The sequence below is a fragment of the Chiloscyllium plagiosum genome, chromosome 10 (assembly GCF_004010195.1).
Source record: "Chiloscyllium plagiosum isolate BGI_BamShark_2017 chromosome 10, ASM401019v2, whole genome shotgun sequence".
In the NCBI taxonomy this organism is placed as follows: domain Eukaryota; kingdom Metazoa; phylum Chordata; class Chondrichthyes; order Orectolobiformes; family Hemiscylliidae; genus Chiloscyllium; species Chiloscyllium plagiosum.
Window position 1 is genome coordinate 90309989 of NC_057719.1, and position 22770 is coordinate 90332758.

Sequence of the window (22770 nt, forward strand, 5' to 3'; positions counted from 1 at the left end):
AGTATCCGACCATTAGCCCCGTACCCCATCTTTTTGTTACTCTTACCAAAGTGAATCACCTCACACTTAGCTACATTGAACTCCATTTGCCACCTTTCTGCCCAGTTCTGCAGCTTATCTATATCCCGCTGTAACCTGCCACATCCTTCCTCACTGTCAACAACTCCTCCTAGTTGTTAATCAGTTGGCTGCCCTAAATGTACCAGTTTAAGATACTTTTCAAGTAAATAGATCAATGTTACATGGTCTGTAGTACTCAACAGATGAAGACCACAGATGTGGGCAAGTGGTGACGTAGCAGCAAAGTCATTACATTGTAATCGAGAGTCCCCAGGTAAATCCCATCATGGCAGCTGGTTTAGCAATGGCAAGATCTGCATGAAATGGTGACCATACATGTAATGTTAATTAGTTATGATGACCATAAAACACAGATTGTTGTCAAAACTCACCTGTCAATCTGTTGCCCTTTACAGAGTGAAATCTGCTGTCCTTTCCTGGTCTGGCCTACACGTGACCCATGACAATGTGACTGACTCTTAATTACCCTCTTGAAGTGAGTCACATTCTTGGGATTCTGAAGAGAATCCCAAGAAAATCACTAAGTTCAAGGAGAGCAATAGACTTTGTTTATTTGGATTTTAGTAAAGTCTTTGACAAGGTTCTATTTGGTAAACTAATTAGTAAAAGTTACATTACATGGGATTCAGAGTGAACTTGCCAACTGGATACATAATTGGCTTAACAGCAGGAGACAGAGAATAATGTTGGAGGGTTGCTTTTTGGACTGGAAGCCTATGACCAGAGGTGTTTCACAGAGACCAGTTCCGGGTCCTCTTTGTCATTTATATAAATGATTTGGATGAGAATATAGAAGGCGAGGTTAGTAAGCTTGCAGACGACACCAAAGTTGGTGGCATAGTAGACAGTAAAGAAGGTTTTCTAAGATTACACAGGGATGTTGATCAAATGTATTAATGGGCTGAAAAATAGCAGTTGGAATTCAATCTACATTAATCGAGGTATTGCATTTTGGAATCACAAACAAAGGTAGGGCTTATACAATTAATGGCAGCACCTTGGGTAGTGTTGTAGAACACAGGGACTGGGGTAGAAGTACATAATTCTTTAAAGTTTGCATCAAATACAGACAGGGTGGTTAAAAGCACACTTGCCTTCATTGCTCAGTTCTATGAGTGTAGGAGTTGAGAAGTCATGTTGTACAGGACATTGGTGAGTCCTCTTCTGGAATACTGCATTCAGTTCTGGTCACCCAATTATAGGAAGGGCATTATCAAGCTGGAGATGGTTCAGAAGAAACTTACTAGGATGTCGCCGGGTATGGAAGGTTTTTATAAAAACAGGCTGGATAAACTGGGACTTTTTTCACTGGAGCGCAGGAAGTTGATTGGAGCTTATAAAATAATGAGAGGTATAGATAGAGTTAATGGTAGTTGTCTTTTCCCTAGGATGGGGGATTCAAGACGAGGGAGCTTATTTTTAAAGTGAGAGGAGAAAGATTTTAAAAAGATATTAGGCAACTGTTTTACATAGAGAATGGTTCGCGTGTAGAATAAACTTCCTGAGGAAGTGATAGATGCTGGTGCAATTATAACGTTTAAAAGAGATTTAGATAGATACATTATTAGGAAAGGGATGAAGAATATGGGTCAGGAGCAGGCAGGTGGGACTAGTTTAGCCTTGGGGTTATGTTCAGCATGCAGAAAGTGAGGACTGCAGATGCTGGAGATCAGAGCTTAAAAATGTGTTGCTGGAAAAGTGCAGCTGGTCAGACAGCATCAACGAAACAGGAGAATCGACGTTTCGGGCATAAGCCTGAAAGAAGCCTGAAAGCCCTTCCTGAAGAAGGGCTTATGCCTGAAACGTCAGTTCTCCTGTTCCTTTGATGCTGCCATTCCTGAAGAAGGGCTTATGCCCGAAACGTCAATTCTCCTGTTCCTTTGTTGCTGCCTGACCTGCTGCGCTTTTCCAGCAACACATTTTTAAGTTATGTTCAGCATGGACTGGTTGGACCCAAGGGGTCTGTTTCTGTACTGTACGACTCTATGACAACTAATGATAGGCAGCAAAAGCTGAACTTGCCAGTGACACTAGCATGAACAAATAAAAAATTCAGAATACCTGACAGAGTACATATGCTCAAGGAAGTAATAAAACACCAAAAAGGAAGTAATGGTTGGTTTTAAACCTCAGCTGGTATCCACATAAAAGGGCACCTTTATGTTTTGATAATCTTTCATGAAGTTCAACCTAAAACCACCACATGAAAGAAACACATCCAATTCTTCCACGATGCACAACAAATTGGTTTTAAGCACTTGTGAAACAAGTAAAATACACAATCTTAACAGTTCATTTTTCTCCAGGTTAGCGTCCGTAGCTCTAAACCAAAATATAATGTAATTCTACAATGGCTATTAGAGTAAATTATGATTGTACGCATTTTGAATTCTTTGAAAAAGAAACTGCCTTAAGGTTTTAAAGAGTGTAAGATGAAAGATCATTGACAATTACTTCTCAAAATGACAAACCAATCCCAAGCTGCAAGAATGAGGAGTAAACAGATAATGAACTGACCTTCGTTTTCTCATCCACCACTCGTAGTCCATCTGCTGACACCCACAACACAGCTTTAACTGGCTTCTTTCCAGTCTTAAAAATGGAAAAAATGCAAACATTTAGTTTAACAGCTAAATGAACTCATCTATCCAAAGGGGGTTAAAAAAAAAATCAGTAGAGACATAAGCACAAATAGCAGTGATAGAGACTCATCGCCAAATAGCCCAGCACACACAATTTGTTTTATAGAGTAGCTGAGCACCAGAGCTTCAAGGCACTGAGGGAAGAAAAGGAAACCCATGCCATTAAACACACAAAGCACTGATCTCACTCCCTGTTATTAAACCAGAATAAAAAATAAACTGGAAGATTGGCTAAACTGTCTCTTAAGGAGTTACACCACTAGTTGGCTGGCAGTTTTTCTGCAACTGGAGAAACAATGTAATTTTAAATCCACACTGCACACAAACGTGGGTTAATTTAGCTTTTAAAGTTGATTCTATAATTTAAAAGCATTTACAAAGTTTTGTTCAGATACATTAAAATGGTACACCACTGACCATCTGATGGTAGGTCAGACAAAAGACTTCTTGCTTTTTCTGACTGTCGCAATTTGGGAGATTCAATTTCGATAACATCCACTCAAGTCCGAACATTCTGCCTTATACAGGCAAGTATTTCCTGTAGGGATTGGAATGAGGTCAGCCAGGTGGATCTCATAGAATGAGGTCCCTGATTGAGGCTATTAACCTGGTCCAATCAGGGTCTCGTGGCTAACAAATATAAACAGGGGTTTAATAAGCACTACCACACTTAGGTGGTAGTGTGGGGGAAAGAAAAAAAAAGGGAAAAAAAATAAACAGAAAAAAAAAGAAGAAAAAAAAAGAAAAAACAAAAAAAACAGGGGTTCTACCATGGGTGCTGGGGAAAAAATAAAAAAAAGAGAAAAAAAGATAAACAGGGGTTCTAAGATTTGTGCACCTTGTGTCTCTCACTGTGTCTCACACCTACACACACACACACCATGGGTGCTGGGGAAAAATAAGCACTACCGCAGTTAGGCTGTAGTGTGGGGGTTAAAGAAAAAGAAATATAAAAAAAATATAACCAGAGGATTTGATGTGAAGGGCACTGCTTGTCACTGGCCACTCGGGTGTTTTCCTATCTTCCTTGTGGTGGAAATTGAATAAAGATTCGTGCACTTTGTGTCTCACACCTGCACACACACACCATGGGTGCCAGGGAAAAAATAAGCACTACTGCAGTTAGGCGGTAGTGTGGGGGTTATAAGAAAAAAAAAATAAACAGAGGTTCTCTCACTGTGTCTCACACCTACACACACACACAATGGGTGCTGGGGGAAAATAAGCACTACCACAGTTAAGGGAAAAAAAAGAAAAAAAGAAAAAAAAGAAAAAAGAAAGAAAAAAAAACAGGGGTTCTTACACCTTATGTCTTTCACTGTGTCTCACATCTGCACACACACAACATGGGCTGGGGAAAATATACGCACTACTGCAGTTAGGCGGTAGTGTGGGGGTAATTTTTTCTTTTAAAAATCAGAGGTTCTGTTCACTCTCTAGGTCAGTGGCATGTACCATGCATGTGTAAATAAAGGGTGACCTGGTGATGGGGCACCAACCTTCATGGAGTTATTTCAGTGGCAACAAAAGTTGGATGCGACAGATAGATTTTGCAATCTTGATGCAGTTACCTCCTGAAGAAAACATATTTATTCCAATTTGGAGATGCTGGAGTTGGACTGGGGTGTACAAAGTTAAAAATCACAACACCAGATTATAGTCCAACAGGTTTAATTGGAAGCACACTAGCTTTCGGAGCGACGCTCCTTCATCGGGTAGTTGTGGAGTACACAATTGTAAGACACAGAATTTATAGCAAAGGTTTACAGTGTGATGTAACTGAAATTATACATTGAATTACACTTTGATAAAGGCCTAACTCTAGATGGCCTTTGGCCCATATCCCTTAATATCGTTTCTTAACAAAAATTTACCTATCGAAGATTTAAAATTAACTGCTATTTGTGAATGGGAGTTCCAAACTTCTGCCACAGCGTGTGTAGAAGTACTTGCTAGCATCTCTCCTGCATGGCCTAGTCCTACTTCTTAGATTATGTCAAAAGTTCTGCCTAAGTCAATCAGAGAAAATCTTCAGGTTTTTTTTCTAGTTTGTTCTGTTTTAGCAAAAGCCAAAAACTGCTGGGGATCTAGAGAAGCAGCTACAGTAAAAAGAGTTTCCATATTTCAACAGAGTTCTTGCCTGAACTTTCTCTGTGAAATCTCTCCTGCTTGTAAGAACCTGTGTTTGAATTCATACCATTTGCCAAGGAGTGTGTGTTTATGGAATGCTGCAGGGATTGGAGCAGCTTCATTAAGTTGCGAATTTGAGTCTGTTGGGTTTTCAAATAGTTAAGTTATTCTAAATTCTGTTTTCTTTTATTCATGTTTCATTCGTAGTGTTTGAATAAATCCTATTTTGTTTAAATCTGAATGGATTAACGAGCTGCATCACTCCTGGAATATCCACTCTACATTTGCCTAAGAAAAAAAAAATTAAGGTCTGGGCTGCCTTCTTAAAACATTTTGAGGGGATCTGGCCTGGTCCATAACAATATTGAGGATAAAGGAATACTAAAAAAAAATTGTTTTTGTCTCAGTTTTAACAGACGCATTTTAATACATTATCCTTAACAGCTCATAGGGAAAACTTGCCAAGGTACGTTCTCTTCTACATGTATTTAAAGGATTTAAATACTCTACTTATTGAGCTTAGACACTTCCCCCAAAACGTTAGCACATGCATGGTTTTAAGAAACATTTGCAAGAAACAGAAGAAAATACCTCACACAATTCAGTCCAATTTGCAGCAAACAATTCCAGACCAGTGAAAAATAAGCTGTAAACCATTTGGACTCAAAAAGCTTATCTTGAAGTACAGTTTTATGAAATTTTAGCCAATAATTTTAACAGTGAAAATTACTGTCCAATACTTAAATGTAGTGGTGTAACTCCTTAACATATCAACATAAGTCCAGGTATTTAAACTTACTTTTCCAAACAGGGCTTTGAAGAACTTCCTTTCCTGGAGTGACAGGGGGAACAAGTCAGGAGACTATTACTGCAGGAAGCTACAAATACTGCAAAAGTTTCAAACCAAAGCACAAAAAATAGGCCAGAGAAGGTCTCCGAAAAGGATGTAAAGAAACAAACGTGAAGATCGCCCATGACAATGCAGTACATTACATGGGTTTACAGTAAGCTATAAGCCACCAGTGTGATTGAGCAGTGGATAGAGATATCCAGAGGCCTGCCACATGCAGAGGTTCTAGTTACATTCCATTTCAGAAGAGAGCTCAGTTCAGTTCACATTGGCAGCAGCAGGTTTAGCAGCAATGAGACATTCTGCATCAGAGGTACACGGACCAAAGCAAAGCTATAGTTAACACTGTTATACTTAAATTTAGTAACACAAATCGCAAAACATGTAAACTTCAAGGTACCTTCAATATTTTCTGATGTTTTATTTTAATTAAATGCATACGGAATTGAAATATAATGAAGAACAAGGTCACCTCAAACAGGATATGGTATGACCTTGCCAGCATTACAAATTATAGATAATGTCCCACAGGTATGGCTGAAATCAATGTAATGGTAATACAAAGTTGAAAACAATAACAGGTGAAATGAAATGGGTGCTGCTGCCAAGTCATATGATCCTAAAACAGATTTATTAGGCATTAATGTAGATGAATCATCCTTATTGAAGAAACTAAGTTAGCTGAGAAATTTCAAAATAGCTAAATCATGCCCAAGTGGGGATATTAATAATTAATACAGTTTATTTTGAGGGGATGTTGTCTAGTGACATTAGTATCAGACATGCAGGATTATAACTACAGAGTGCTACAAGAAGGCAAGTGCATTAAAAATGTTTCTTATACCTGCTGAAACAAAAACAAACATTTTACATCACAATATAGAAATTTTAATTAATAACGAAAAACACAAGTACATAAATTCTACTATAGGAATTTTTTTAAAAGTTTTTTTATTTGTATATGATAGCACAAAATGACTCAAGGCACAGTACACTACTTTAGGCCCTGAGCCCCACAGATGGAGACACTAAAAAGTGTTTGGCATGCATAGAGCATTCTGGTCCCAGCCCAGATATCCCAAGCAGAAACCCATCATTGTCTACATGGACTGATGACAAGCAGCAAAGGTGGGACAGCAACCATAGGAAACAATCAAAAGCCTAATTCTAGATGGAAGTACAACCAGGAAACTGTGCATTCACAGGACCTGAAGGAGGAACATCATTAATTCCACAAAATCTTTAAAAAGGTACAAAGAAATTGCATTTTTCGGAAGGTTGGCCTCTTGCTTCATTCTGAACAGATAACTTATTTTACTTGCTCAGTTTCTAGAAATAAAGTTAGTGGAGATAAATTAATGATGTTATTCAAATGAACATTTAGTCTGTAAAGCCTATTGAGCTCTAAAATTACATTTCATAGTTAAAACATGGAAGATAAAAAGAGCATAAAAGTGTTTTAAGTCCCCAGGGCCTGATGGTATCTACCTCAGGTTCTTGACAGAGCCAAGAGAGAAGATTGCTCGGGGCCTTGACCGAGATCTAGACTCCAATCATCTGGGCTTGAAATACTAGCTTGCTCTGTCTCCGAGGATGCTGCCTGACTGGTTGTGATAGCCAGCATTTGTTATTTTCACCTTTGTATTCTCGCCAGTCACTGATCAAGAAAGGAAATAGGTCTAATCCTGGAGACTAGGAGAAAGTGAGGACTGCAGATGCTCAAGATCAGAGCTTAAAAATGTGTTGCTGGAAAAGCACAGCAGGTTAGGCAGTATCAAAGGAACAGGAGAATCGACAGGAAACCTGAAGAAGGGCTTATGCCCGAAATGTCGATTCTCCTGTTCCTTTGATGTTGCCTGACTTGCTGTGCTTTTCCAGCAACACATTTTTAAGCTCTAATCCAGGAAACAGTAAACCAAGTGAGTCTCTCAGTTATGGTTGGAAAGCTACTGTACAGAATTCTCAGGGGTAGGATTTACGTGCATTTAGAAAAGCATGGCCTAATTAGGGGCAGTCAGCGTGGCTTTGTGCAGGTCAGGTCATATTTTATAACATGATTTAATTTTTCGAAGAGATGACAAAGGTGGTCAAATGAGGCCACAGCAGTGAATGTTGTCTACATGGATTTTAGTAAGGCTTTCAACAAGAACCCTCATGGTAGGCTCATCCAGAAGATTAAGATGCACGGGGTCCATAGTGGTTTGGCCATGTGGATTCAGAATTGGCTTGCTCATAGAAGGCAGAGGGTAGTGGTGGAAGAGTGTTTTTTTTGGGCTGGAGGTCTGTGACTAGTGGTGTTCTGCAAGGATCCATACTGAGATCCCTGTTGTTTGGGAGATATGTAAATGAGTTGGATGAAATTATACATTAGTGGGCCAGTACGTTTGCAGACAAAACAAAGATTGGTAGAGTTGTGGAGTGTGTAAAAGGTTGTCAAAGGATACAGTGGGATGTAGATCAGGTGCAGATTTGGGCACAGAAAAAGCAGATGGAGCTTAAGCTGGGTAAATGTGAGGTGTTGCACTTTGGGCATTCAAATGTTAAGGAAAAGTATACAGTTAATGATAGGTTTCTGAACAGCATTGATGTTGGGGATCTTGGGATTGAAGTCCATAGCGCCGTGAAAGTGGCCACACAAGCACATAGGGTGGTAAAGAATACATCTGCCGGTAAAGAATACATACGGCATGCTTGCCTTTCTTGGTCAGGGAGTGGAGTACAAGAATTAGGATGTCATGTTGCAGCTTTATAAGACTTTGGTGAGACCAAACTTCGAGTACTATATTCACTTCTGGTTGCCACATTACAGGAAGGATGTGGAGAAGGTGAAGAAGAGGTTTACCAGAATGCTGCCTGGATCAGAGGATGTGAACTATAAGGAGAGGCTAGAAAAATTCATGTTTTCTCTGGTGTGGCAAAGGCTGACGACAGACTTGATACAAGTCTATAAAATTATGTGATGCTTTGATAGGGTTGATGGTCAGAATCTTTTTTCCCAGAATTAAAATGTCTAATACGAGGGGGCATGCATTTAGCATAATGTTCAGCACAATATTGTGGGCCGAAGGGCCCATTCCTGTGCTGTACTATGTTCCATGCTCTAAAAGTATCAAACAACAAACACATACTGTACAGTCAGACGGAATTGTGATACGTACATCAGAAGTGCAAACACGCCTCGAAAAAATCCCTAAATTAGATCAAGGAGGAAATAGCGCAATTGCACTTACTTTTTCTCAATGCAACTAAAGCTAGTCAAGTAAACACAAGCTGGGAGAAAACTAGTTAAACTTTCAACCTTGGGTGGGTGGGAAACTACAGCACTGGGTTGGGTAAGATGGATAGCCCGCAATCCTCGCAAATTTGTATAACACTGGCGGATGGGCAAACAGAGTTGAAAATTGAAACTTTTCTTGATCAACAACTTGTTGGGATTGCTATAGGACTTCAATTTAAATATAGCTTCTGCCATGTAGATTGAAACCAATTTTGCATTATATAACCGCTGTCCAACCCTACATAAATACCCTTCAGATATAAAGATTGCTAAGGAAACCATAATGAAAATAAACTTGACCACTTTCCGCTTCCAATATGCAGATTTTAATGTCAAATTATTCTTATTTATAGGTTATAAACAGTTAATATTTGATGTTAACTTGCTATATACTCTTACAAATGAAGCCAACAATTAGACCAAAGTTCCAATGCCCAAATTGGTCATTCATTGTCTGCTCATTCGAGTCAAAAATCAAGGCAACAGAAATCCAGCTGCCAGGTCAGCAGACCAAAATTAAAATGTCAGGTTTTAAAAACAGAATGTCAAAGAAACTTGGGAATGTGCAGTCGCATCTCTTACACAGTTTTAAAACTGGTGGATGTAAATCATTTGAAGTAACTTGTATCACAATAACAAAAGTGCACACGTTGTAGGGAGAAGAACACCTTGCTGCAGGTAATTAAAGCTTATTGAATATTTCCCAATTCAATCATTTTAAAGCTAGCAGGTAATATGGTTCTAAATGTCAGAACAGCTCCTAGGTTAAAGTTCCAGGGGACAAATGTTGCTGATGTTGGATGTTGTAAGGAAACAAAAATGCTTTTAAATAGGAAATCAATACAATTAGTTTTTTTAAAGAGTGTTCAGGATGGTCAGAGTAAATGGAAATGCGACAAAAGCTAAAGGTGAGGGGTGCTTTGTGACTGGAAGTCTGTGTCTAGTGGGGTCCTTGCTGTTTGTGGTTTATATAAACAACTCAGAATTGAATTTATGAGGTTTGATCAGCAAAATAACAAGTACTAACAAAATAACAAAAATAGAGAGGATAGCCTAAGGTTGCCGGAGGATATAGATAGCCTGTTCAGATGGGCTGAGCAGTGGCAAATGGAATTTAATTTGGATAAATGTAACGCGATGCACTTGGGCAGACAAGGCAAGGGTACACATGATGAATGGTTGAACCCTGGGGAAGCACCAACTATCAGAGGGACATTGTTGTGCATGTGCATTAGTCGCTTAAGGTAGCAGGTGGATAAAGTGGTTAAGGTGGCATATGGGATACTTGCCTTTCACAGCAAAAGCATAGAGCTTAAGGAGCAGGAAAGTTATGCTTGAACTGTATAAAATGTTGGATAAGCCCCCACAGCTAGAGTATTACGTTCAGTTTTTGAATCTACATTATAGGAGGAACAGAATTGCACTGGAAAGGATGTAGAGGATAATGACCAGGATGTTGCTTAGCTGGAGAATTTTAGTTTTGAAAAGAGACTGGACAGACTGAAGCTGCTTTCTTTTGAGCAGGGGAGACTGAGCGAGGATATGATTGAGATGTATAAAGTTATGAGTGACATTAGATAGGCTAGACAGGAAGAAACTTTAGAATAACACAAAAGAGGAATACGGTAAACAGCAAAACTGTCCAAAACCATCAGGTGTGACTGAAATATACTTAAGGGAACCTATGGTCCCATTCCCTCTCTCAAAAAAGAAACAGTTGGGGCTGAAGAGTCTAAAGGGAAGATTCCAGTTGATGAAGACAATGAAACTTATGAGCATTTTGGATTGAAATGCAGTTAAGATTTGTTTCACCATGTAAAGATGATTTTGTTGCATTCATAAATATTTTGCGAACTACCTCATGCTGGATAACGGCCTTAAATATTAATCTGCTGGTTTCCCCAAGTAATAGCTTAGGTCAACATGTACACTATCTTTTATTTTAAGAGAAAACAGACTTGCAATTCATTCACAACAGGACACCAAAAGGATGTGAGTCTTTTGGTGTTGAGCTAGAAAGTACTTAGATTTGTTGCACTAGAAAGCATACGATATCAACATTTGCATGATGTTTTTCCACGTTTCATCACAACCATCTTCCTATTTATCGGGCATGACTCTAAACAGCAGAGAATCAGTCTCTGGTTCCCTGTTTTACTAGGGCTCCTTGATACCACGATCCATCAAATGTGGCCTCCAAGTCACCCCTACTTCTCAGTTTTATCAAAACTCCTGTCAACCTTTGATGCACAAAGTAAAAAAGTTCCAACATCACCAGTTGATCTTCACAAGTAATGTTCGCATCCCTGTTCCTATATTGTTTTCACCCTTTCTAATGTCTTCACATACTTTCAAAAGTGTCGCAACTAAAACAGGACACAACACTCGAGTTGAGGCCAAACCAGTGTCTATTCAAGTCTACCGTAACTTCTTGGTGGTTGTACTCTACACCTCTATTTAAAGTGGCATGAAGGCATGAACTTTAAGAGAGGCTCAATGCTGTTCTGCACTGAGAGCTTACAATAGCAGTCAGAGTACTGGAAAATTGAAAATATATAACATTTGGCTGTGAAATAGATACCTGAGTTGGTTGCTGTTTTGACAACAATTTGAAATTAACCTGTTTAAATTATGCCCCAGAATACTAAAACCCAATCAAGTTTGAAAGTATTGTTCTGCCAACATTGAACCAATGAAATGATCTGATGTTGGGGACATATAAAAGGCAGGCATTTTGAAAACTCCCATTGAGAGGGAGAGGGGGAGAGAAGAGTGTGTGAGACAGAGAGGAGAGAGAAGAGAAAAGGAGGAGAGAGAGGAGAAAAAGAGGAGAGAGAGAGACAGAGAGAGACACAGAGAGAGAGAGGTAGAAAGGAGACAGAAAAGACAGAGAGAGACACAGACAGACAGACAGAGACAGAGAGAGAGAGAGAGAGAGAGAGAGAGAGACAGACAGACAGAGACCCAAAACATTGAAACACTCTTTATAGGGTACCTTTTCATATGAAACATCTTCACAGTAAAAAGAAAGACAACAGCCCAGGAAGATCTTCAGCCGGAAGAAAAACATTGAAGACAGCCAGTGTATTGTTTTGAAATTAAGTTGATGTAATTTTAATAAGTGTCTTACTGGAACAGTATTTTGTTATAGACTTGGAGACTGGTAATAAACAGTTGAGAGAAAAGGGGACTTACAGTTGAAAATAGTTGTTGTTTAATGTTCACTTTTAGAGTTAAAGAATAAATTGATGTTATTTTCTTTAAATATTGAATTTGGGGAGTCTTCTGTCACTGATAAATTAACAGATTATGAGGCCAGGTGCGCTTTTCTGGGTGTTTGATTTACAGAAGGGTTCACCGCTGTGTCTCAAAAGAAAAAAACCTTTAGATATTGTATTATTCATTTACCACTCTCTCAACCTGTCCTAACAATTTCAATGCATATATACAACCAGGTCCTCTGCTCTGTACCCTCTTCATACTATTTTCTAACCAACCTGTCCAGAGGGAGATGCTGAATAGGCTGGGGCTGTTTTCCTGGAGCGTTGGAGGCTGAGGGGTGACCTGATAGAGGTTTATAAAATCATGAGGGGCATAGTTATGATAAACAGACAAGGCTTTTCCCGGAGGTGGATGAACCCAGAACTAGAGGGCATAGGTTTAGAGTCAGAGGGGAAAGACATAAAAGGAACCTAAGGCAACTTTTTCACACAGAGGATGGTACATGTATGGAATAGCTGCCAGAGGAAGTGGTGGAGGCTGGTACAATTACAGCATTTAAAAGGCATCTGGATGGGTATATGAATAAGAAGGGTTGAAAGGGATATGGGCCAAGTGCTGGCAAATGGGACTAGATTAGGTTTGATTTGGAGATGCCAGTGTTGTACTGGGGTATACAAAGTTAAAAATCACACAACACCAGGTTATAAGTCTAACAGGTTTATTTGTAAGCACTAGCTTTCGGAGCGTTGCTCCTTCATCAGGTGGTTGTGGAGTATAATCCACAACCACCTGATTAAGGAGCAGTACTCCAAAAGCTAGTGCTTCCAAATAAACCTGTTGGACTATAACCTCGTGTTATGTGATTTTTAACTAGATTAAGTTTGGATATCTGGTCGACATGGACAAGTTGGACCAAAGGGTCTGACATCTCTATGACTATGTAATAACATCCTCTGGAGAAGGTGGGACTTGAATCCAGGCCTCCTGACTCAGAGGTAGGGACACTAACATTGCAGCACAACATTCTTTACTTTGTTTTGGACCAAAGAATTGTGGATGCTGGAGATGTGAAACAAAAACAGAAATTTCTGGAGAAATTCAACTAGTCTCACAGCAACAGTGGGAAGAAAACAGAGTTAATGTCTTAAGTCTGGTGACTCTTGATCAGAACTTTATTTTGTAAAGTCGCGCCATGTTCCTCAACTCTCTTCACAATTCTCAGCACTGAAATTCATGTCATTTGTCTGCCCATTCCATGAACTTGCTCATGTCTTGTGAACTTTATACTATCCTGAAACCATAAGATGCAGGCCTAATTTTTTTTTTGCAATGATTCGTTCAGGAGATGTGGGCATCACTGGCTACCCCTGCATTAAATTACCCATTCCCAATTACCCAGAGGACAGTTAGGAGTCAATCACATTGCTGCGAGTCTGGAGTCACATGTAGGTGAGACCAGGTAAGGATGGCAGATTTCCTTCCCTCAAGGACATTTGAGAACCAGATGAGTTTTGAGCTTTCTCTGGCAATTTGCAATGGTTTTATGGTCATCATTAAACTCAAACTCTCAGATTATTACTGAATTCAAATTCCACCACCTGCCATGATCTGAACCGCAGTAGAGTGTGTGGAACCTATGTTTATGGATTAATAGTCTACTGTTAATATATGCAAAGATGTTTACACTTATAGGTGGGTCTAGGATCCGAAGTACACTTTTGTAGAATAAGGATTATACATTTAAGGCACATGTTAAGGCTAGGAAATGGCCGGGTTTGCTGTGAACAATCATCTGTTTAAGGTTTGATGGTTGTTTATAAGTGAGAAGTGGAGACGTAGGGAAGGTCTTGGCGAGGTGCTCATCCTCACTGATAATGTGTTGCAGGCTGCAAAGAACATAGCGTAGTTTTTGGCTCCCGGGAAGTACTGGACAACGAAGGGTATTCTATAGGTTGCACCCAGTGTCTGTCTCCTGAGGTCATCATGGTTTCTCGCTGTGGCACAAATTTAAACAACTGCCCAGCCTTCAGGACAACATTGACCACAACACCGTACAAGCCTGTCATGCCAACTCGATAGAGAAGAATTCAAGTACAAGAACATTTTCTGATTCAGTATGTGGATGTACCTACTAGAGGAGGAGGAAAACTTGATCGACCCTTTGGGAAATAAAACTGGGCAGGTGACTGAGGTCTCAGTGGGGAGCTTGAAAGGGTTTAGAAAATAATTACAAGGGTGTTGTCAGGGTTAGAGGGTTTGATCTGTAGGGAGAGGCTCAACAGGCTGGGGCTATTTGCCCTGGAGAGTCACAGGCTGAGAGTTGACCTTATAGACGTTTATAAAATCATGAGGGGCATGGATCAGGTGAACACTTAAGTGTTTTTCCCAGGGTGGTAGTCCAAATCTAGACGGCATAGGTTTATGGTGAGAGGGGAATGATTTAAAAGGTACCTAAGGGGCACCTTTTTCACAGGGTGGCGCGTGCATGGAACAAGTTGCCAGAGGAGGTAGTGAAGGCTGGTATAATTACAACATCTACATGGCAGCTTGGTGGGTATCCGAATGGGAAGAATTTAGAGGGATATGGGCTAAATGCTGGCAAATGAGGTCGACATGGATGGATTTGAGCAAAGGCTCTGTTTCCTTGCCGTACAACACTACGACTCTATGTCTTACCTGTCTTTAATGGGCTATTGGTGGGCTAACACTACTTCTCGTGGTGGTGATGGTCCTTAATTCTTTAGTATTAATGGGATGTTTGAAATATCTTCCACGGTCTTTCCTTTCCTGTGTTTTTCCCCTTTCACCCGAAGACTCAGGTTCACTCTCTCATGTTTTGCTATTTTATATTTGCATTGTTTCTGCTCTTGCTTAACTTCCTCCACCAGGTATTTTAACTTCAGTTAGTGACTTGAATGTTTGAATACTTCAAGCAGTTCTCGATTCCGTGACATTTACGGATCAGGTGGTGTTTATTCAGCCCACCAAGTCACAGAGAACATGAAACTCTTTGTATATTTTGTTCATTTCAAGCGAGTACAAAGCCAGATAGCTCTCCAACCACGTGATTAAGGAAGCAATGAAGGTGGGCTACCACTGCTGCCTCACAGCGCCAGAGACCCGGGTTCAATTCCCGCCTCAGGCGACTGACTGTGTGGAGTTGCACGTTCTCCCAGTGTCTGCGTGGGTTTCCTCCGGGTGCTCCGGTTTCCTCCCACAGTCCAAAGATGTGCAGGTAAGGTGAATTGGCCATGCTAAATTGCCCGTAGTGTTATGTAAACGTAGGGGTATGGGTGGGTTGCGCTTCAGCGGGACGGGTGTGGACTTGTTGGGCCGAAGGACCTGTTTCCACACTGTAAGTAATCTAATCTTCAAGTGTGAAAGACAATTAGATAGAGGTAACATTATAACTACTGTCATTGCAAATTTATAACTGCCAATTTGAATGTTATAAATTATACATTTTGAGTCACAGCTGTCAAAATATCACATCACAATAGTACGGATTCTCTCCAGGACTTGCAAATTACAATATATTGCAAATGTAGTCTACCTTGCATCTATTTAAATTACCATGCCAATCATGATTTTAGTAAAAACCGTAAATGATAGTGACATGCAACCAGCAACCGCTAGGAAAGAAGGGAAATCTAACTCGCTTAATTATTTATTCAAAACGTAAAATAAACCTACCAGGGTTCCACCAAACAAGCACTTTTAAACTGCTAAACTGTGTGTCAAGGTATTGCCTCACACAAATGTTAGAGAAATATGGCGTGCTTCAGCTGTTTTTGCCAAAGTTCTGAGATGCGGAATAAAAGTGAGTCCTTAATTTGGAATTTTAAAAAAATGATTTTAAATATTGTAAAGCTGGAAGTTGTGTGCATTGGTCTCTCTGACCCACCCAATCTTTAAGCTTTATGCTTTAGTGGTTCAGTGAGCAACACTGTTGCCAATGAATCATGAAGCTTTGGGTTCATGTCGCACAGCAGGCCTTCAGCACTGAAATCAGGATGACTCTCCAACACAGTACTGAGGGAGTGCAGCAGTGCCAAAGGTGCTGTCTTTCTGATGAGATCTTAAATTGAATCCCCATCTGTTTGCTTCACTATTTTAAAGAGCAAAAAGGAGTTCTTGCCGGTGTCTCGGTCAATAGTTATTTCTCAATCACCACCAAAACAGATTAACTGGTCATTTTCAGCATGGTGTTTACTGGAGCTCACTGACTGCCATAGATTTGATGTTGCAACAGCTACTGCAGATCAAGAGTGCTTCATGGATTATGAAGCACTTTGAAACATCCTGTGGGTATGGAAAGTGGTCTATAAATGAATTTTTCAAAAATATAGTTGTGTGGCTTCTTTTGCTAGATGACCGAAATATTTCCTTAACATGATATTACTATTACAATCTGACCACAACCACTCAATTGCTGGAACAAGCTGTACTTTTCTAACCCATGGTCTCAACTAAAACCTTAAGTGAACACTTCCTTAAAAGAAAACATGTATTCTGCAGAGTTGTGATTGGTGCTGCTTGATTCTGCTACTCAGAGTGTCACTTTGACTGGACAGGGAACATGATGGCAGTAGAGAGATGCGGATGTTGTGTGCCAGTGTGTCCATGTGTGTTCATATCCAGAATTATTCCTATGGGACTTATTTCCTAGGTTCTCAAACCTAACAAATTCTCAGCAGAAGTCATTAAAAAACAATTCATTACTTCATTAGTCAGGGCACCGAGTATAGAAGTCAGGGAGTTATGTTGCAGTTGTACAGGATGTTGTTGAGGTCGCACTTGGAGTGTTGTGTTCAGTTTTTGAAACTGTTATAGGAAGGATGTTATTAAATTGGAAAGAGTGCACAGGAAATTTACAAGGATGTTGCCAGGACTCAACAGTCCAAGTTAAAGGGAGAGAGGTTAGACAAGCTAGGACTTTTTCTTTACAGCATAGGAGACTGAGAGGAGGGCTAAGTGTGTAAGATCATGAGATGCATGGATAAGGCGAATGTACTCAGTCTTTTTCCCTGGAATAGAGGACTGGAAGTCATCAGTTTAAGATTAGAGGGGAAAGAATGAAAAGGACCTTGAGGGGCAACATTTTTATACAGAGGGTGCAAACATGGATTGAGCTGCCAGCAGAAGCAGGTGAGGTGGGTATATTAACAACATTTAAAAGGCATTTGGACAAATACATGGATAGGAAAGGTTTAGGAGGATATGGAGAAGGGCTTTTGTCCAAAACATCGATTCTCCTGCTCCTCGGATGCTGTCTGACCTGCTGTGCTTTTCCAATACCACACTCTTCGATTCTGATCTCCAGCATCTGCAATCCTCACTTTCTCTTGGAAGGATATGGGCCACGTGCAGGGAAATGGGGTTAGAGTGGATGAACATTTTTGTCGGCATGGACCAGTTTGGGCCAAAGTACCTATCTCTGTGCTGTAGGACACTCTGACTCTAATTGTTTTCAAGTTCACAGAAAAGTATTATACAAGCAATAACAAAGACAAATGCTGTGATAGCCTCTAATGCAGTACTACAGTCTAAGGAGAGGCGATCTTACAGCAATTATACATGGCCTTAGTGAGACAGACCTGACTACAATTGTCTCCTCACTATCGGAACTTTGTTTAACAGAAGGTGCCATGAAGGTTGACCAGATTCTTGGGACTGGTGGGTAAGAAACTTAGAAACATAGAAAATTGGTACAGGAGGATGCCATTCAGTCCTTCGAGCCTGTACCATCATTCAATATGATCATAGCTGATCCTAAAAAGATCCTGGTTGTCCTGGAAAGACTGACAAGAGTACAATGGTGCCGAACATTCTTTGGAAATTGGAAGATATAAGAGAGATGCCACAAGCACAAAATGCTATCAAATTCTCTCGTGTGGCATCTTTTCAAGTTGGATATCTTAGTCTCAAGATCAGGGGTCCATCTCTTTGTGGGTTGTGAATCTTTGGAATACTTCACTTCTGAGCATTGTGGATGAGTAGTTGTTGAGTATATTCAAGACACATAATGAGTGATCTTTTGGCATTTAAGGAAATTGAGGAACATGAAGACAGTGCAGGAAGATGCAGCTGAGGTAGAAAATCACCCATGAAAGTTGCACGAGGTTTGAGGGGCATTATAGTCAACTCATACTCATGGACATTGCACTGACAGTGAATTTCCTAAATCAGGAATGCACAAGGTACCAAGGCTTCTCAAGAAACACAATTACATTAAAATTAAACTCTACATCACATGGTGCAGTCAAGGTTCACTCAATTTTTTGCTTGGGCACTGAAGACTTGAGTAACTCAGAGTCAGGATAGAAAAACTTGACTGCTATTACCCGAAAATGGCAATGAATGTGGACAGTGTTCTGCTGATTCCACCAATCAAGATTCAAACAAACAGTTCCTTGGGCAAGATACCAGAGAACAGCAGTGACTTAAGTCACATCCTCACTCTTCAGAAAAGGGAGAAAAAGGGCAGGAAACCACAATATTTTTCAAAGAATTAGAAGAACAACCAGTTCTGGTGATAGCTAAGAGTGAAGTCACCCACAATTTCAATTAATATTCAAAGCCTAAGTTTCTGCTTTGACCAGCAGTTAAACATGCTTGCAAGTCTTGCACATTAGAAATCCTTCATCAGCAAGAATAATGAGACTGAGAACAAACAGTGTATTCACCAGTGGATAAAATGCATTGGCATTGTTGAGTGGTTGAGATAGAAGTACATACTTAAAACACTTAAAAACAAAATTGAATGAAAATAAAAACAGTCTTTGTCATTTGAATCCTATTCAACTGCGCAGCTTTTCTCCAGTATTGAATGCGACTTCTGTGCATGTTTCAGCCACTTTTTTGTTTAAAAAAGTGGACTTCTTTATTTTTAAATGTTTCTTCCCTTTTGAAAAATGTTTATGCTCATCAAGGATGTGTGATGTTAATGTTCAGGAATTAAATGCTTACATTAAACACCCTACTTTAAAAACAGGACGAGAGCGAGATGCAGAGCAGAACTATCTGGACCCTGTTTTGAAACTTTACAACTTAATTAAGTATTTGCTTTCTTATTTATCTGTTCACAGGATGGAAGCATGCTAGTTCAGCTAGCATTTATTGACCATCCTTAATTGCTCTGGAGAATGCAATGGCAAACTTCCTTATGCTTTTTGCAGTCTGCAGTACCAGTTAGACATTTATTCTCATTTTTCGAATCAGTCATGCCATTTAACAACCAGGAGCATTGAATCAGTCAGTTTGATGCTATCGACCTATAGCCATTTCAAACTGGACTGAAACAAAGCCACTTCAGTTCACGCATGCCCATAGTAAGCATTTAGGAATGTGGAGTTGAGGATTATCAAATCAAATGATCTCATGAATGGCACAGCAGACCCGATGAGCTCAATGATGATTAGAGTGGTGCTGAAAAAGCACAGCAGGTCAGGCAGCATCCGAGAAGCAGGAAAATTGACGTTTCGGGCAAAAGCCCTTCATCAGGAAGGGCCTAGTTGATTTTAACCACTCTAATCTCCAGCATCTACAGTACCCACTTCTGCCTCAATGCACTGAATGGCCTACTTCTGCTCCTACGTCTGATACAGAGTTCACATTCTATCAGTCTGTAGTGAATTTAAATCCAAGACCCATTGTTTATTTTAAATTTCACACTAACTCTTTGCCCCTACTGTTCCTGTACTGTTCAAAATGTCCCCCATTCAAGCTCAGATGTTTATTAGAAATGATCAATTGACCCTGAGGGCATCCATGGTTCTTTGAGTGTGGCATGGAGGAGTGACAATGTTATGTAGGAATTACACAGGAAACTACAGTACAGTCACTCTAACTACAGTCAGTCTATCCTCAGTGGTGGGGAAACTATTGGAAGCAATTGAATATAGGAGGTTTAATTAGTACATTTGCAGATGATATAAAAATCGATGGGGTGGTAAATAGTAAGGAAGATAGCCTTAGATTACAAGAGGATGATCAGCAACCAAATAGAATTAAAACCTAGTAAATGTCAAATGATGTACTTGAGCAGGAGAATACATGACAAATGGTAGGAGCCTATGAAGTGTAGAGAACCAGAGGGATTTTGGTGTGCATGTCCACAGGTTCCTTAAGGTATCAGGGCAGGTGGATAAACTGGTTAAGGTGGCAAATGGGTGGGAGGGACAGAAACCCTCACAACATATATGAAGTATTTAATGCACACTTGCAATGCCAAGGGCATAAGTCAAGTGCTGGAAAATACCATAGCAAGATAGTTAATATTGACCAATGTAGATTGGATAGGCTGACGAAACTTTTTCTGAGCTGTAGATCTTTCTGACTTTACCTGTATGTAGCTCTCATAAGCGCTGTTTTCATGACCTATTCTAGTGAAATACAATGGCTCTAAGTTAAAAGCCAAATTTCAAATGATTACTTTCTGATCAACCATAAAATGCTGGAAAACAGCTCTGTTTCTTAAAGTGGAAAAAGCTTTAGAAACAGAATTACATTACTTTTTAATCAATTTTCAGACATATGCTCACATTATGTTGAAGTTGAATAGTTAACTTCTCTAACTTGCTTGAAAGTGAATTTACACAAATTTACAGTAATTTCCCATCAGTTGTAAGGAGATTTTCCATCCAGCAACGGAAAGTGGTCTTTGATATACTTCACAACATACAGAGGAATAAGCAAAAACAAGGGTCACCATTACTTATATAGACATTCCCAGTGTCACTGGATAATACTGGGTTGGAGCTCCAATAGACTTTTGCCGCCTCCTCCAACCCAGAGGTAAAATATAGTGCATCAGGTCCTTGAAATCGGTGCAGAGAATAAACCTAGAATTCCCTTTTACTGGAAAAATATTTCAGAGTAAGTGGAACAGTTAGCCATTGAAAGCGGAGAGAATCTTTAATTCATTTTCAAACCCTAACTGTACATGACTTTAAGTTCAAAGTCAGTGATGTACTCATTTTGAGATGATTTTTCACAATACCTTAAAGTAAATCACCCTGCTAATGTACACATGGCAATTATTGTATCTTAACACAGAAAATGGATATTTAAATTGTTATAAATTTTAGGTTTGTTCAAATTAGTTTGAAATTATAATTCTTGTTTGAGATCCTACAAGCGTTTCTGTTCATTGTAATGACAAAATACAGCAAAATAAAATAGAATACCTAGCCATTTGGCTTTAAGACAATGAAAAAAAATTAGCTCAATCGTGGAATATATAAAAAGTTGCAATGAATAGTTACATCGCATCTAATGAAAGGTTTGATGCACTGATGCATCAACAAAAAATACACCTAGGAAGCAATAGATTTTCCACACTGGCATAAACCATGGGATTTTTTTTAGATTAGATTAGATTACTTACAGTGTGGAAACAGGCCCTTCGGCCCAATAAGTCCACACCGACCCTCAGAAGAGCAACCCACCCAAACCCATTCCCCTACATTTACCCCTTCACCTAACACTATGGGCAATTTAGCATGGCCAATTCACCTAACCTACACATTTTTGGACTGTGGGAGGAAACTGGAGCATCCGGAGGAAACCCACGCAGACACGGGGAGAATGTGCAAACTCCACACAGACAATTGCCTGAGACGGGAATTGAACCCAGGTCTCTGGCGCTGTGAGGCAGCAGCGCTAACCACTGTGCCACCATGCCGCCCACTTCATCTGTTTCATAAAACCAACAAAATAAACGTTGTTGCCAAGTTTCTCAAACAGCTTTTGTGAGAACATATAAAACTCCTGAATTTACACTGGACATTTCAGCTTGCCTGGGTTTGAATATCTGCTGCATTTATTCAACTTTTGAGTCTGTACTATGCAATGTGCAATCCAATTCAATGCTTTACATGCATATAAACTTCAAGAAATAATTGTAAGGTATAGGAAAATTGAGTTAACATCACTGTTCAGTCCAATCATGACTGAGCTTGAATATTAACTACAATTTTCCCCATTTAATAATCAAAAACCTTTTGCTCTCTAACTTGACTATTTAACAACTAGCCATTTCCCTCCAGCGTAGAGAATTCACCTAATACAACCTTCAACAAAAAGAAAATCTTGCCTCATTTCGGTTCTAGACTGACCCCAACCTGTCAGGTTTATCATTCAAGGGAAACAGCCTCTCAACATCTGCCTTGTCAAGTCCCTTTATCATTTTATGTACTTTAATTAGATCACTCTCAATTGTCTCAACCCTGGTCTAGAAAATACGGCCTATTATATTCAACTCCTCCTAAAAGGTCAATCCTTTTGTTCCAAAAGACAATCTAATGAACCTTCACTTGACTCTCTCCAAGGCAGGCTTATACTTTCATCGGTAAGACAACTACAACTATTCACAGTACTCCAGGTATGGTCTCACAAAGGCCCTGCACAATTATAGTAAATGTTTTTACTACTCAAATTTCCTCAAATAAATGCTAACATAACATATGCATTTCCATATGCTTGTTCTCCTTGTAAGTTAGCCCTATGTGATTTGTGTACCCAGTTACTTTACATTTAAATAATATTGTACATTTTAATTTTTCCTA

The 22770-nt window shown here is 39.6% G+C and overlaps 1 protein-coding gene across 6 annotated transcripts in view; it reads right to left on the reverse strand.

The window, feature by feature from the left end:
• numb (NUMB endocytic adaptor protein) overlaps positions 1–22770 on the reverse strand; it is a 167286-nt gene that overhangs the window by 48893 nt on the left and 95623 nt on the right. For 4 of the 6 annotated variants that reach the window (XM_043698378.1, XM_043698380.1, XM_043698376.1 and 1 more), the window contains exons 4-5: positions 5653–5685; positions 2599–2673 (exon numbers count right to left, since the gene is read on the reverse strand). In XM_043698378.1, the coding sequence (XP_043554313.1) occupies positions 2599–2673; positions 5653–5685 (108 nt within the window). The remainder of the gene's footprint in view (positions 1–2598; positions 2674–5652; positions 5686–22770) is intronic. The other 2 variants (XM_043698381.1, XM_043698377.1) reach the window with 1 other exon arrangement.